The sequence below is a fragment of the Pinus tabuliformis genome, chromosome 5_1, assembly GCF_031772625.1.
Source record: "Pinus tabuliformis cultivar Carrire ecotype Pingquan chromosome 5_1, CPIR1, whole genome shotgun sequence".
Lineage (NCBI taxonomy): Eukaryota > Viridiplantae > Streptophyta > Pinopsida > Pinales > Pinaceae > Pinus > Pinus tabuliformis.
The window spans coordinates 42,418,072-42,435,139 of NC_142305.1; the positions used below are offsets into that span (position 1 = coordinate 42,418,072).

A 17,068-nucleotide genomic window follows, 5' to 3' on the forward strand; every position below is an offset into this window, starting at 1 on the left:
AACAGGCTTTTCTTTTGCATACGCTACTTGGAAGGTTCGAACCAACGTGTATATGCACCTTCACCAAGACGAACCAACGTATAGATCTGTAAATACAAACTTACAACTTCGTTGTTATTCCAAACTTCAGACATACCCAGATCATGACATTTAAAGAATAAAACATGTGTAAGCAATCAGATCTAGCCCAACCAATATTAATAATTAGATCATTCAATGATAAGTCATTTCAGGTCTCATGATTATGATCCAACATTGAATTCAAGGTACACAAAATATTTCAGATTATATCATAACCATAGCCCCTACAACATAAAATATACTTCAGATAGAAGTATTCCTGAGAAACCATGTCACTTTCACACTTGGCCCTTTGATCTTCTTGTCATATAGTTTTTGGCATTTCTAAATACCTCGAACCAAATCAACACTTAGAACTTGTGGTATTCTTGGACGGGATCAAATAGTCATTACTCCGCTCAATATTGTGGGCTAATACCATGGTATTGACCGTTGGTATTCTTTAATCTTGTATTTCCTTGATTTTCCAACCCATACGCGCTTTTCCTCTTATGAAAGTGTATGCATACGTATACTCTCTTTTTGTTCTGTGAACCCGCGTGTATACGCTGCTTTGATAAGGTAAACCTACGTATACAACTTAAACTACCTTACAACATCCTTTTCCTTCTACTTCTTGATTCTGATCAGTAGACCTTTGTTCCAACTTCCTGTTCTTTTGTACCAATGCCCTGTTACCTCTGAATTGACCTGTTATAATGTGAGTTGCCATTTATCAAATCTGAACTGACCTGTGAGTGAGTTGCCTCAAAGACAACACTTGTATCATAATGCCAACAACCCCCTTAATCTCCAAGCAAATAACTCGTGGTGGTCCCAAGTGGTTGTGGGGGCACAAAGAATGACCTCGTGGGTCTCCAACTGAATCAAGCAAGCTTGTGCTCCATCTATAAGGGTTGGAACGATGATGCAAGCCCTCCCTTGTCTCCCTAGGTGAGACACAACCCAATTTGGGCCCTAGATCAATTGCCAAGTGTGTGGTGCAAGTGTGTAGCTAGTTGGGCAATGTGGTACAAGTGCATCATCATCATCGAATAACTGGGACATGAGCAAGAAATAGGTGGTAATGAAGGGTCTCATGGTGTGGCTATCTGCTCTCTACTATGGTGGAGGCCCATGGATCTCAACGCTCACCCTATAAGTGCCATCATGACCCTTTGGAGGGCTCGGACCCCGTATAGTGAAGCCAAACCCAAGATGAAAACGCACCTACAATCCTGTATAAGATCCAATGCATCTCCTCACCTTCCAGTACAATAATTCATTAATGCAATTGATCAAATGAGCTTACAAATTATGGAACCAAGTGGGCACTTCATAGTGGCATGCCCTTCCATAATGGGCTCTAGAATGTACAGGTGTCTCCAAGTTCAAGAGGGAGGTTAATCAAGGACCCTATTAGGTGGTTTCAACCTCTAAGGGAATAACAAGTCCATGGTACGTCCATTAGATGGCAGGTGTCATATGAAATATGATGGAACGGAGTGGGGCAACAGGGAAGGATCCAAGCCACATGCCATGGTACAAGGTTAGCTATAATGCGGGAAGCCCACACTTGGGTGTATAGATGTAGGAGGGAGAAATCGTTGTATATGAGTTACCCCAGCCTTTATTTTTCCACCCTTCTTCATATGCCTTTTGCCTTTTATTCATTTTTCTTTCATTTAACTGCTTGGGGCTCCAAGGAACGAGAGTGAGACGTGAATGATATAGCAGTGGATACCCCCTTACAGGTAGGAAATTCATTGCCCACCAGGGGTTGGGACAATCATGTGTTCCTTAATGATACAGGGAGCTCACCTAAGAGGCCTTAGGAACCAGGGTGATGGCTACAATGATAGGAGTAGAGCTCATTGTAAAAATTTCGGAGCTACGAAATTATTCTGCAGCTCAGAAAATTTCGCTACGAAATTTTATTGTAGCAACTGGAAATTATTCTTTTCACTGTAAATTAATTAACAGATATTTTGCCCATACAAACAACGAATAATTCAACCTTCACAAATAAAACTGTGAACGCTTGAAACTGAGAAAATCTAGCACATGCACATAAAATTTACACTGTTATTTTTGGACAATTGTCCCCAGAAAAACCAAACTTGGGAAAACCAATGTAGACTGAGGGTTTTATTGTTATACAACAATGAGAAATTTTGAGTACAATAATCTGGATGCAGAAATCTAGCTATCCTGCAGAGAAAACACTGGAAAAAATATTTAGAGGGAAGTTACCCCCACTCCGGGCAATTTCGGCACTGGACTGGCTTTGAAAAGCAAGCGATCCAACTTGGTCTGCACAGGCCCTGCGTCAACCTGAAGCTACCTGCTGCAACTGTTGCCTAAATCATCTGCTAATCAAGTCTTCCTACCTACTATTGGCGAGGAGAATTCTTCTCTAGCACTTTGGGACTCCTTCCCAGCCTATGGAACTGAAGACATCTTCCCTTCTCAGCAAATTTGTTGAAATTTGGTACCGGAGGACAGGTGATTCCCTTAGGCTTTGATCTTTGGCCTAGGGAAAAGTGTCCAAAAGAATTTAATTTTTCTCCTAAAGTGACTTTATAATTTTATAAAGTTAAATCTAATTTAAAAGCGACTTTAAGTGATAAAGTTACTAAGTCTAATTTTAAAGTGACTTTTATAAAGTCAATGAAAAATTAGAAAGGAAAAGTGACTTTGGAAATAAATGACTAAGTGGGTCTTTATTAAATTGGGGTGAATTAAAAAATAAAAAGTGAGATTTAAATGAGCATTTAATCTCAGCCATTGATCTAAATCTATTTCAGCCATTGGATTTAGAGATCACCCAAAAGTCACTTGAGTCACCCAAAAGTCATTTGGAGTTATATTAAGGGAGGAAAAGGAGGAAAAGGTCACATTCAATTCAATTCTTTCATGAGCAGATTGGGAGAAGGAGAGCAAGAGAACAAGAGAGATTTCTGAGCAGGGAGGAGAAGGAGACAGCAACTTGGCACACATTCCAAGGCAACAGTTGAGCAGATTTGTACAGCTGATTCAGCACACAGTGAAAGGCAGATTTTGGCACGATTTTCGAGGAGAGGTTTGCACAAAAATCGAGGAGCAGTTTGCTGGTTTTTCTGCATGCAAAACGAGGGCCATACAGCAACATTTAATGTTGAAAGTGGGCACGAAAATCGAGGAGACCGTACAGCATTTATTGCTGTCCTGTTTGCTGTAATTTCCAGTTTGCTGTGAAGCATGGGAAAAGAGATAAGTTGTAAATTTGCTTGCTGATTTTTTTGCTGAAAATTTCTCACTGTAAAAGGCAATTTTCAGAAATAAAGAAGAGCTCTCAAACTGGTTTTCCCCAAGAGTTGTAGGGGGTTTTTCCAGGGTCACATTGACCAAAAATCTCAGTGTTTAAATGTGTTTTAATGGCTGTTTATTACTGCTGATTTTTATTTCTGCAATTTCCAGCATTCTGTAAAATTTCCAGAATTTGTGTTTTCAGCAAATTTATTTTTTTCAGCTTGTTAAATGTATGGTTATGGGAAAGGGCATTTAACTATATGGGAGAAATAAGGAGAAACTGAAAACCGGGGTGGGAAAACAGAAATTTCTACATGGTATCAGAGCTTGAGTGCTGAAGGGCAGTTTGGGACAGCAAAAGGAAAAATTACAGTTGCTGATTTTTCACTCAGAAAATTCCAGCAAGCTGATTTTTTTCATAAACAGCAGTTTTCTCTTTACTACAACAATGCTATTTTTCAATTTTAGGACAGCAGGATGTTTAGGCTGGATGGGCATATAAATTACAGCGTTTGGAAGGAGAGAATGCAGAGTATCTTTGAGGAGGCAGAAGTCTGGAATATCATGGTGCATACCACACAGAACCCCGTTGTTGTGCCTACTGATGCTACTCAGTTGGCTGCTTATAATAAAAAGAACAACAAGAGTAAGAGGCTGATTCTAGATGGAATCAAAGACCATTGCATTCCTCATGTGAGACGAAAGAGCAATGCCCATGAGATGTGGACAGCATTGTCCTATCTCTACCAGAGTACCAATGAGAACTGGAAGATGGTCCTGAAGGAGAAGCTGAAGAACATTAAGATGGGTAATGATAGTGCAGCTGGATATCTCACAAAGATTACTAATGTGAGAGATGAGTTGGCAGCGATTGGAGAGGCCATTCCACCCACTGAGTTGGTGCGGATTGCAGTGAATGGCCTCCCCCGTTCTTGGTTGAACTTTGCTGATGGGGTTTGTGCACGTGAGACCCTTCCCACATGGGAGAGGTTTTGGGATGATTACATTCAGACAGAGATCAGGAAAGGTCAGCTTGGGACAGCCAAGCCAGTTGAGCAGGATGAGGATGTAGCACTGGTGGCAAGAGGCAAGAAAGGCAAAGGGAAGAAGCAGGCTTCCACAAGCAATGGTGGGGGCAAAGGCAAAGGTAAAGGTAAACAGGGGAACACACAGAAGGACTATTCCAAGGTGAAGTGTTGGAATTGTCAAAAGATGGGACACTATGCAGTTGTGTGTCCGGAGAAGAAGAAGAAGAAGGGGAAGAACCAGGACATGGCAGCTTCAGCAGAGATTGAGGACTTTGCTGGTCGTTTTGACCGAGAGTTTGCGTTCACTACGTGTGAGTCCTCTAGTGCAGGATCACCTGCCACACAGGTTCAGAGGGAGCATGCTTTTCCCTCGATTAGCGGAGCATCTTCAGGTATCTGGTATGTGGACAGTGGGGCTTCACGTCATATGACAGGAGTCCGTGAGTACTTCTCAGAGCTTTCAGAGAGTGGCACTGATATTGAGGTAGTACTCGGTGATGACAGAGTTGTTAGAGCAGTCGGGGTGGGGACAGTGACATTTCAGAGGGAGTCCAAACCTCCCTTGAAGGTGTCAGAGGTTCTTTATGTGCCAGGGATGAGAAAGAACCTCATATCCGTCTCAGCTTTGGAGGACAGAGGATATGAGGTACTGTTCAGGGGAGGACAGGTGTTGATGTATCCCAGGGGCACTCCAGCTGATTCAGCTAGAGTGATAGGTGTACGCCATGCAAAAGTGTAAAAGTTTGCATTCCAGCCCCTTTTGGCATTGAGCAGTAGTACCGACAGCAGAGCTAGCAGTTCTGAGCTGTGTGAGATTTGGCACCGCAGGATGGGACATATGTATCAAGGAGCCTTGAGGACATTGCGGGAGATCACTACAGGTGTGCCAGATTTCAGTACTGATCACTTTGATACTTGCAGAGGTTGTGCGATGAGCAAATTTGCCAAATCCTCTTTTCCCAGCAGTGACAGCAGAGCGACGGGGATACTTGATTTGATTCATTCCGATGTGAGCGGTCGGATGTCTCATGTTTCCTTGAGTGGATATGAGTACTATGTTTTATTCATCGATGATCACTCCAGGAGGACCTGGATTTATTTTTTAAAGACCAAGAGTGAGGTCTTCAAGCGGTTTCAGGAGTTCAGAGCTCTTGTGGAGACTCAGACAGGTCGAAAGATCAAGTCCCTGAGGTCGGACAATGGAGGAGAGTACACCCTTGGAGAGTTTGTTGACTATTGTGCGGAGGCAGGCATTAGGAGGGAGTTCACTGTTCCTTACAACCCCCAGCAGAACGGGGTTGCGGAGAGGAAGAACAGATCCATCATAGGGGCTGCCAAAGCCATGTTACATGATCAGGGGTTGCCATTGTTCTTGTGGGCAGAGGCCTGCAACACAGCTGTTTACTTGCAGAACAGGAGTCTGCATCATGCCTTGGGGCACATGACTCCGGAGGAGGCTTTCTCTGGGAAGAAGCCTGATATTGGTCATCTTCATATCTTTGGATGCATTACATACTCCTATATACCCAAGGAGAAGAGGACCAAACTAGAGCCCACCGCAGAGAAGGGTATCTTTGTGGGCTACAGTGAGACCTCAAAGGCCTTTCGGATTTACATTCCTGCACAGAGAAGAGTTGTTGTCAGACGGGATGTGAAGTTCGAGGAGGACAGGGCCTTTAGGAGGTCACGGGAGTTAGAGTATCTGGATCAGCCAGACCCTCAGCAGCAGTTGAGTCAGTCGCAGGGATCCAGTGGGCAGGGATTAGGAGGATCCAGAAGTACATCTATGAGGATGTCAGGTCCGTCAGTGAGCAGTGGCTCGCCGAGCCAGAGGGGTGGTGCTCCGGGCAGCATGCAGAGCAGTTCACTAGGGAGTCCATTGATGGACAGTTCACACGGTGCCTCAGCTTCTACAGGTTCAGGTGCAGGCAGGAGGACAGCAGACAGACAGTCAGGAGTTCAGGCTACTGATGGTGATGAGGAGGAGGAGTTTCATTCTCCTATGGGAGAAGCATGCTCAGGGAAGAGAAAGCCCAAGTGGCTTCAGGACACCTTGAGAGATGCCACATCTGTTGCTGAGCCGAAGAGGCCGGTCATAGAGAGTAGACCACCTGAGAGGTTTTGTAGCTATATGGCGATGGTTACTAGCATCCTTGACTCTGAGCCTTCTAGCTATGAGGAGGTAGCTAGCCAGCAGGTCTGGAGAGAGGCCATGCAGGAGGAGTATTCTTCTATCATGAAGAATGATGTTTGGGAGGTGGTGCCGAGGCCTGAGGGCAAATCCGTGGTTACTTCCAGATGGCTTTACAAGGTAAAGCATGCTGCAGATGGCAGCATTGAGAAATTCAAAGCGAGGTTTGTGGCTAGAGGGTTCTCCCAGGTAGAGGGAGTTGATTATGAGGAGACCTTCGCTCCCGTGGCTCGATATACTTCGATCCGCTCCATTATATCGATAGCAGCAGAGATGGGTTGGAAGATCCACCAGATGGATGTGAAGACCGCATTTCTCAATGGCTTCATACAAGAGGAGGTGTACATTGAGCAGCCACAGGGCTTTGAGGTGCATGGGAAGGAGTCCCATGTGTGCAGACTGAAGAAAGCCCTTTATGGCCTGAAGCAGGCTCCCAGAGCTTGGTACTCCAGGATAGATACATATTTGCAGGGGATGGGTTTCACAAAGAGTGAGGCAGATCCGAACCTTTACTTTATTGTGATTGGTGAGGAGCCTCTCATTCTGGTGTTGTATGTGGATGACTTGATCATTACAGGTGCAGAGAGACTCATAGAGCACTGCAAGAGAGATCTTGCGACGGAGTTTGAGATGAAGGACATCGGCTTGATGCATTACTTTTTGGGTTTGGAGGTGTGGCAGGAGGAGGGGCATTTCTTCCTGGGGCAGGGGAAGTATATTGTGGACATCCTTAGCAGATTCCACATGGAGGATTGTAGACCCATGTCGACACCAATGATCACCAACTGGAAGAAGCTTCATGCTTCGGATTCCGAGTTGGTGGATCCCACATTGTACAGGCAGTTGATTGGTCCCTTGATGTATTTGGTCAACACTAGACCAGATATCTGTTTTGCAGTCAACACGATGAGTCAGTTTATGTGTGAGCCTAGGAAGGTTCACTGGGTGGCTGCAAAACACATTTTACGATACTTGCAGGGGACAGTGGATTATGGTCTGGACTACAGGCAGGGAAATGGAGTGAGATTGGCAGGATACACTGATTCTGATTGGGCAGGTTGTGCTTCTGATAAGAAGAGCACTTCAGGGTGCTGTTTTGGGTTGGGTTCAGCAGTAGTGTCATGGTTCAGCCGGAAGCAGCAGTCAGTAGCACTGAGTTCAGCGGAAGCAGAGTATATGGCAGCCAGTCTAGCTAGTTGTGAGGCTATCTGGCTTCGCAAGATGTTGTTTGGCTTATTTGGTCAGCCGTTGAGACCTTCAGTGATTTACTGTGATAATCAGAGTTGCATTAAACTCACGGAGAATCCAGTATTTCATGACAAGTCAAAGCATATCGGGATCAGATATCATTTCATCAGAGACTATGTTCAGAAGGGAGTTGTGAAGCTTGAGTATATTTCCACTGATGAGCAGGTTGCAGATATCCTTACCAAAGCCTTACCACGGGGCAAGCATGTCTACTTCAGAGACAAGATGGGTGTGGTGAGGAACACCTTCCTCGGTAAGAAGGAGTGTTGAAATTTGGTACCGGAGGACAAGTGGTTCCCTTAGGCTTTGATCTTTGGCCTAGGGAAAAGTGTCCAAAAGAATTTAATTTTTCTCCTAAAGTGACTTTATAATTTTATAAAGTTAAATCTAATTTAAAAGTGACTTTAAGTGATAAAGTTACTAAGTCTAATTTTAAAGTGACTTTTATAAAGTCAATGAAAAATTAAAAAGGAAAAGTGACTTTGGAAATAAATGACTAAGTGGGTCTTTATTAAAGTGGGGTGAATTAAAAAATAAAAAGTGAGATTTAAATGAGCATTTAATCTCAGCCATTGATCTAAATCTATTTCAGCCATTGGATTTAGAGATCACCCAAAAGTCACTTGGGTCACCCAAAAGTCATTTGGAGTTATATTAAGGGAGGAAAAGGAGGAAAAGATCACATTCGATTCAATTCTTTCATGAGCAGATTGGGAGAAGGAGAGCAAGAGAGCAAGAGAGATTTATGAGCAGGGAGGAGAAGGAGACAGCAGCTTGGCACACATTCCAAGGCAGCAGTTGAGCAGATTTGTACAGCTGATTCAGCACACAGTGAAAGGCAGATTTTGGCACGATTTTCGAGGAGAGGTTTGCACAAAAATCGAGGAGCAGTTTGCTGGTTTTTCTGCACGCAAAACGAGGGCCATACAGCAGCATTTAATGCTGAAAGTGGGCATGAAAATCGAGGAGACCGTACAACATTTATTGCTGTCCTGTTTGCTGTAATTTCCAGTTTGCTATGAAGCATGGGAAAAGAGATAAGTTGTAAATTTGCTTGCTGATTTTTTTGCTGAAAATTTCTCACTGTAAAAGGCAATTTTCAGAAATAAAGAAGAGCTCTCAAACTGGTTTTCCCCAAGAGTTGTAGGGGGTTTTTCCAGGGTCACATTGACCAAAAATCTCAGTGTTTAAATGTGTTTTAATGGCTGTTTATTACTGCTGATTTTTATTTCTGCAATTTCCAGCATTCTGTAAAATTTCCAGAATTTGTGTTTTCAGCAAATTTATTTTTTTCAGCTTGTTAAATGTATGGTTATGGGAAAGGGCATTTAACTATATGGGAGAAATAAGGAGAAACTGAAAACCGGGGTGGGAAAACAGAAATTTCTACAAAATTGAACTGCCTTCTGAGGCTTCAATGCTAGGACTATCCAGCCTCCTGGAGAAACTTCAGCCTCTCTGCAAATGTACTCGCTAGATCTAGAAAACTTCCTCCAGCCTCACTCTCCCTGCCCCTCATTGTCTTTGCTTCCCTACTGAAGCTCAAATTCTTCCAGCATTGCTAGCTCTCTAAAAATCGAACCCTCTAAGGAAATCGAACTCTCTGTGACTCCCACAAGTGTGTCTTCTCCAAGTGCCCATCGACTTCTTTTATAATCCTCTGTTGGAGCTCCAACGACCAAAATTAAAACTTAATCAAGGGCTAGGATCATATCGGAGTCGATCTGTGTGAGTTTCTAGAGAATTCTCTCCTTGACTTAATTAATTCTGATTAACTAACCAGTTTTCCTAAGTTTAGACTTGGGAAACATTAAAAAATAGGTTAATAATCTAACTAAGCCATCTCTAGGTGGAATTTCCAAAAACGATTTATGGGTTATGGAGATCTCATGTATTCTAACATCTCCACCAAGTTTTGTGGCTAGAACACATCCAATGCTACAAAAACTAGCACTCATGTTTGCCTTTTGCCCACATGCTAAATTTTTATGCCTTCGCAATCATTTGCATTTTATGGTACATTTCCTGAGAGTGGCCAAATTATGCTTTTAACTATCGCTGCATCAACCTCCAGGACATTGTTCTAGGCCCGAACCAAAGTGTGGACAGAGGGGAGGGGGAGCCTAACTCCTTGTGGAACTAATGGACAAATGTCGACCCGGATGGGAAATATGTGAAAGGGGTTATAATAAGCACAGGGGAGTGGTGTATATGTTGTTGGGATGTGATACCATGCAGCCAAAATCAGGGTTTCCCATGTAGTGCCACTGCTAAAGCTAGTGGCAAGTAGAGGATATCCCATAGGACTAGGATATAAGACTAACCATCAAATTGGACAAGGGGGCGAAAACAGATCAAGCCCATTCTTTCCACTGAATCCCCCCGCTAGTCCATGTCCACATGTGTCCATGATAAGTAAGCAAAAATACCCAATTACATAATGAAATTCATACCTTCGGGTTTGGAAGGCCCACCATCAAAAATACGATATAACAGATGGGCGAGAGCTCATAATGGTTGGCTCAAGGGGTGGAGATACTAGCACATCAAGCTATCTGGTGGGTGCAAGGGGTTGCTGGTTGTCGACTGAAGACAAAACAAAGAGAAAAAATTCTCCTATGGGTAACAGGAACCTTTGGAGAGAATTTTCTAAACATTGTTTGCCACTAGCCACAAGTCGATGCCGTCCAACAATAAGAGTAGTCAACATAAGTAGCAACTAATTTATTGTTCCAAATTTGAAACCTGACAGCCAAAGAAAAAAGCTTAGTCAACAATTTTTCATTTTTTTCTCCATTTTCTAGATAATAATTTCCTACTTTTCCTTGAGCAATCCCTGAAAGATAAAAGGAATGATTATAACTTAAAGATTTCCCAAGTTGAATCCACATCCATCCTCGATTTGCATACCAATCAAGAATATCATAGGGACTTTGCTCATAGCACTAGGTTTGACCTATTGAATTCTGCACCTAAACAATATGCATAAAGTTTGAGGCCATTCCATACTATTGTCCACCAATTCTTTCTCCTCCATGATTATGAGAAAATAATCATCAACAAAGTGTCTAGTGACAAGTTTTTCAACTATATGCTTATGAAAACATCTTTTGTTTCTAACCAAACTTAAAAGATCGAGATATGTGAAGTCTTCAGCTTGGCAACAAAGAGAGGTAATGTTCATAGTAAAACAAAATATAATAGAAAGAAAAGACAAAAATGGACAAACGCAAAAACCACAAGATATAACTGTAACCTGATTTAGATATCACACTTTTGTAGAAGCATCATGAAGCAAATCATACTTAGGCATGAATAATTATATTTCCAAAAATAGAATAATTAGAGTTACCTAAAATTTCAGGTGAACTTTGGAAAACTTGAAGCTCCTGATTCAGTTCTCCCTTGCTATTTAGAAGCCTCTTTGCAGCCTACATTAAGATTCACTAGTTTATCAAAATTTCCATAAAATAATCATATATAATTTGATTAAGGTATTCTACTTCAATAACTATGACAACAATACTTGGAAATGCAATGAAATAATGGAATAATGGAATAATGGAAAAATGGTAAAAAAATGTTCTCAAATTCCAATAGCGTGAAAACAATTTTGCAATTCAAACTCCATTATAAATAATAATGAATGTGATACTCAAGTTTCCCTTATTCCACAACAACAGAATAATTGTTAAAAGCAGTGTTAATAACATTGGCAATTTTTCACTGATGTTACAAAAAATCACAACTTTTAACCCGTGCCAAAAATTTGCCAGCAAAAAATGGTGATTTGTTGCACTATGAAAAAATCACTATTTCTACCGACTCTCTCGCCACGATATAAAAAATTGAGGGGCCAGCTGATCCACCGGGTTTTAAGGGGAATTTGCGGTTTTTTTCCCTCATTTATGTTTGTTTGTTGTTGGGGAAGCATGGAGCGCTTTTGGTCATCTCCAAGGAGGGATTAAGGGCCAAACAACCATCATCATCACCAGAAAAGTTTTTTTAGTGGATCAAGGGTTCAAGTTCGTTTGTCAAAGCAGCAAAATGGTGTTGTCATCTTCAATTCACAGGTCTGTTATTAAATCCCACCATGTTAATATTTTTTTCCCATAGGTATAGGCATGCTCACTTGCCTCTTTTACTGCCTACATTTTCCTTCATTTTTTTCTCATTTTGCCATGATTTTCATGCCCATAAAACAACGTAAGGGTTTTTTCTATAATGGGACAGCAAACTTGATTTTAGTTTGTTACACACCCTCTTATTGCCATTTTTCATTGCAAATAATCGAAACTAAATTTCTAAAAGCTTGATTTTTAAAAGGGGCTGTTATTTTTTGTCTAGTGGGGGTTTAATGCCATTTTTATGTGTTTTGGTAATCTAAGATTGAATTTTGAAGTTGTTCATTTCCACTGCAAATATGCCAAAGTCCTTGGACCCATTTTGGTAGTATGGGGAACCTAAAGATGGGACAAATCGACAATGATTGAATTGCAAATTGTGTGTCCATCATATGATGGGAGGGTTTAGCAGCTCGAAATACCATTTGGCTAAAATACTTGAGCTTAAATTTGTAAGTCTTCTAGCTCGGAGGTTATGAGAGCTACACATGACGCAATTTATACAAAGGACAAAAAGAAAGAAGAGGCAGCACCAAACAGAGCCAAATGTGCAGACAGATCTTCAGGGCTATCTACCTCTGAGATTGAGGGTGGTGGGAGGGGCTCCATAGCTTCACCTACCGAGAGGTCATCATTTTTTGTTTCACAAACTGGAGTTCAAGCACAATCTTCCATCAAGTCAGTGATGAAAAAAAAGGAGAAGAAAGAAGAAAATGGGTTATGGGTGTTGATTTTTTGTGTAGCATCGGAAGATATTCCCACATGCCTAAGTCAGCCTAGAAGAATTAAAATAAAAATTTGATTTTTCAAGGACAAGTCAGCCCAAGAGGGTGAAGGGACGTGTCCCTTTGGTTATCACACCCATTCAACTAGTATAAATAGATAATATGATGCCTCATTGTCTCAGGCAAGCAAGAACAATTCTTCTCTCTTTATCATTTCTATTTTATTCTTGAGGTCGCACCTGTGCGAGAAAGGACAAATTTGTCTACCAATTTGATCTTTGTTTTCTGAACCGAGTTTGACTAGCATTTACCAAGCTGATTTGACCTCTGTTTTGACCGAATTGATTGGGCATTGACAAAGTTGTTTGACCACAAAAGAGATCGAATTTAACCACAGGATTGTGTTGGAAAGTAGAAAGTGTCAACTATTAATCATATTTTCCTTAACCTTGATATTTGCTTGTGAGTCTTATTTATCTTCTTTATGTTTTTTAATTAGATCTTTTTCATCAAACAATATCAAGAACAGTAACAACAACAATAGAGGACACAGATATTAGGCTCTCAACGAGGGCAAAACCCCTCCAAGGGGAAAACCCGGAAACTCTTCTCTTCTTAGAATCTGCTTCAAATGAGATACAAAGACCCAAACCCTAGACCAAGTCCTTCTCCTAGTACCAAGTCAACCCTTCTTCAAGTCCTTCCTTGATTCTGCACCAAACTGCTACACACTGCAACTTCGACCTGCCAGCTTCAATATTGCTACTCAGCCTGCAACTTTGACCCTACAATTTTGGTCTTGCAGCTTCCAAGGAAACCCTAGATCAACCTCCTCTTGAGACCTTCTTGGAGCAAGACAACTCCTCCTAAGGTCAACAAGGTCTAGATCGAGTATCCTTCCTTCCAGCTACAAGATGTTGCAATTCGTCCTATGTTGATTTTTAATGTACCTTGGACAAGTGGTTTCCCATGGGTTAGTCTCTACCTAGGGAAAAGTGTCCAAAACAATTCTTTTCCTAAGTGTGACTTTATAAAGTGAATGTGACTTTATAAGTGGTAAGTCAATGTTAAATTATAAAGTGAAAAGTGACTTTAGACATAAAGTACAATGTGGGTAATATATCTAATGGGTGAGTTGAAAAATAGAAAGTGAAAATTAAATGCACATTTATTCTCATCCCTTGATCTAAATGAATATGAGCATTAGATCTTAGGGTTGCCAAAAGTCATTTAAGGAAACAAAAGGGGGAAAGAAAAGAGAGACTGCATTCATTCTTCCTGAGTAGATTGGAGAAAGGAGGCTGAGAGCTGGAGAAAAGTTCTAACAAAGAAATTTGTTGCAGCAAGCTGGAGTGATTTCTGGGCAAAGCTAGTCATGGAAATCAAGGCATAGAAGACAACATAAGGTACAGTACGAACAACATTGAATGTTGTGAGTTGCACGTCGTTCGAGAGAAGTTTTTGAAAAAAAATTGAAACAAAAAATCCATACAGTCTGTACAGTTGTATCCGTACAATACAATTTTCAACTTCAAGTGGGCACGAAAATCGAAGCAAAGTGGGCACAGTTTTCAAGGAGTTTTTCGCTAAAGAGATAAGTTGTGTTTTGCAATTTTGTTTTGTCTACAAATGTATTTGTCCTGAACTTGAAAGATAAATAAATTTGAAGAGCTCTCTAATAGGTTTTCCCCGGAGAAGATTGAAGGGGTTTTGCCTCTGTCTATGTTGACCAAAAATCTATGTGTATTTTTATGTGTCGCTGGTCTGGTTATGTCCATATTTATTTTCAGCATGTGTGACAGTCCCATGTGTTTTAATCTGAAAATTTCATTTCCATAATTCTATATGTTGAATGTATGTTTATGGAAAAGGCATTTAATTGAATGGGAGTGATAAGGTGAAATTAAAACCAGGTTGTGATTGCAGGAAACTTTTTTTTCATCAAATTTCAACATGGTATCAGAGCTACAGGCTGAAAATTGCAATTTGAATAGGAGACAGTAGTTTGGGAAAGAAAACAGTGGTTTGGACAACAAACTGAATTTTTGGACAACAAACTAATATTTTGGGACAGCAAGGTGAAATTTCACACAAACTGAACTTTTGGGACAGCAAAGTGTGTTGGAAAGTTCATTTCTCCATTTTCTTGGTTTTGCAAATTTTGGACAGCAGTGATGGCCATGTTCTTAAGGATAGAGGACAAACTAGATGGGATATCCAACTATGCCATTTGGAAGGACAGAATTTAGACAATGTTTGAGGAGGTAACAGTTTGGGAAATAGTGTGGCAAGTGGTTGTACCTCCTACTGCTGCAGATGAACTTCCTGAATTCACAAAAAATAATGCAAAGGAAAAAAGGATTTTGATGGACAGTCTGAAGGATCATGTGGTTTTTCAGGTGAGAGGAAACACATATGCATATCAGATGTGGACAGCTCTAACCACTTTCCATCAGAGTACCAATGAGAGCAGGAAGCTGGTACTCAAAGAACAATTGAAGAACATCAGGATGACAAAAGCTGAAAGTGTAGTTCATTATCTTGGCAAGGTCAAACAAGTACATGATGATTTGACTTCTATTGGTGACGCAGTTGCACCCACAGAGTTAGTCAGGATAGTTGTAGCGGGACTTCCTAAGTCTTGGGAAGTCTTTGGAGATGTTGTTACCTCTAGGGAGAATCTTCCCAATTGGGACAGATTCTGGGATGATTGTGTGCAGCATGAGATACGGAAGACTAGCAGTGGTGGGGTGAAGATAGCAGATGAGGAGGATGTAGCCTTGACAGCCAGGGGGAAGAACAAAGGGAAAGCCAAGAAAGGGGCCTCATCAGATGGGGCTAAGGGAAAGGAGAAGAAGAAGAAAGATACGGATATGTCCAAAATCAAATGTTGGGCATGTCAGAAAATGGGACACTATGCTGCTACATGTCCTGAGAGGGAGAGCAAGGGGAGGAAGGGTATTGTAGCTTCCACAGAGGTGGAGCAGTGTGCTTCATAGTTTGACTAGGACTTTGCATTTATTACTTCTACATCTAGTAGGAGTACATCATCCGATGTGTGGTACATAGACAACGGGGCTTCCTGCCATATGACAGGTGCACGAGAGTTCTTTTCAGAGCTTGCAGAGAGGGCACTTGATATTGAGATTGTACTAGGAGATGACCGCACTGTGAGAGTTGTTGGTGTGGGGACTGTGACCTTTGAGAGGGAGTCTTTGCCTCCTTTGAAGGTCATGGATGTTTTGTATGTTTCGGGGATGAAGAAGAACTTGATTTCAGTGTCTGCTATGGAGGAGAAGGGGTTTGACGTCACTTTCTCAGGAGGGCAAGTATTGATGCATCCCAGGGGAGCTTCCATCAATTCGGCCAAAGTGATTGGAGTCTGCTCTGGGAAATTATACAGGTTTAGTTTTCAGTCGGCAGGTGCATTGGTGAGTAGCACATCTGGTAGCACTCACACTAGTACCACCAGCAGTAGAGACTTGTGCGAGTTATGGCACCGGAGGATGGCACTTATGCATCATGGAGGTTTGAGAGTAATGAAGGAGATCACTACTGGAGTTCCTCATTTCAGTGTCGAGCATTATGAGGTCTGCAGAGGGTGTGCTTTGGGCAAGTACACCAAGTTCCCATTCCCAGCGAGTGACAACAGATCTACAGGCATACTAGACATGGTTCATACTGATGTTAGTGGTCGTATGTCTCATGTGTCTTAGGGTGGTTATGAGTATTATGATATATTCATTGATGACTACTCTAGGAGGACTTGGATATATTTCCTGAAGACCAAGGGTGAGGTCTTTAGTCACTTTAAAGATTTCAAAGCTCTTGTGGAAAAGTAGACAGGTAGGAAGATTCAAGTCTTGAGGTCACACAATGGTGGTGAGTACATCAATGGTGGCTTTTCTGACTTTTGTGCACAAGAGGGTATTAGGAGAGAGTTCACGATTCCTTACAACCCCCAGAAAAATGGGGTGTCTGAAAGGAAGAACATAGTTATTTTTGGGGCTACTAGAGCGATGATTCATGATCAAGGGTTTCCTTTGTTTTTGTGGGCTGAGGTCTGCAATACTGTTGTTTATCTTTAGAACAGGAGTCCTCACAGAGTATTGGGGAATATGACTCCGAAGGAGGCTTTCACTGGAGAGAAGCCTCATGTGGCACATCTTCATATCTTTGGATGTCTCACATATTCTTATATCCCCAAGGAGCAGAGGATGAAGCTGGAACCGATGGCAGAGAAAGGTATCTTTATAGGTTACAACAAGACTTCGAAAGCCTATCAGATCTTCATTCCTTCTAAACGGAGAGTGGTGATTAGGAGGGATGTGAAGTTCGGAGAGGAGAGGGCCTATTCGAGATCACAGGAGTATGATGAGAGAAAGTCATAGACTTCTCCTC

The 17,068-nt window shown here is 41.7% G+C and overlaps 1 protein-coding gene across 1 annotated transcript in view; it reads right to left on the minus strand.

Moving 5' to 3' along the window:
- The window catches only part of DPE1 (disproportionating enzyme), a 346,819-nt gene that overhangs the window by 196,878 nt on the left and 132,873 nt on the right, over window positions 1-17,068 (minus strand). The window contains exon 5 of the mRNA XM_089431682.1: window positions 11,171-11,249. Within this exon, the coding sequence (XP_089287808.1) occupies window positions 11,171-11,249 (79 nt within the window). The remainder of the gene's footprint in view (window positions 1-11,170; window positions 11,250-17,068) is intronic.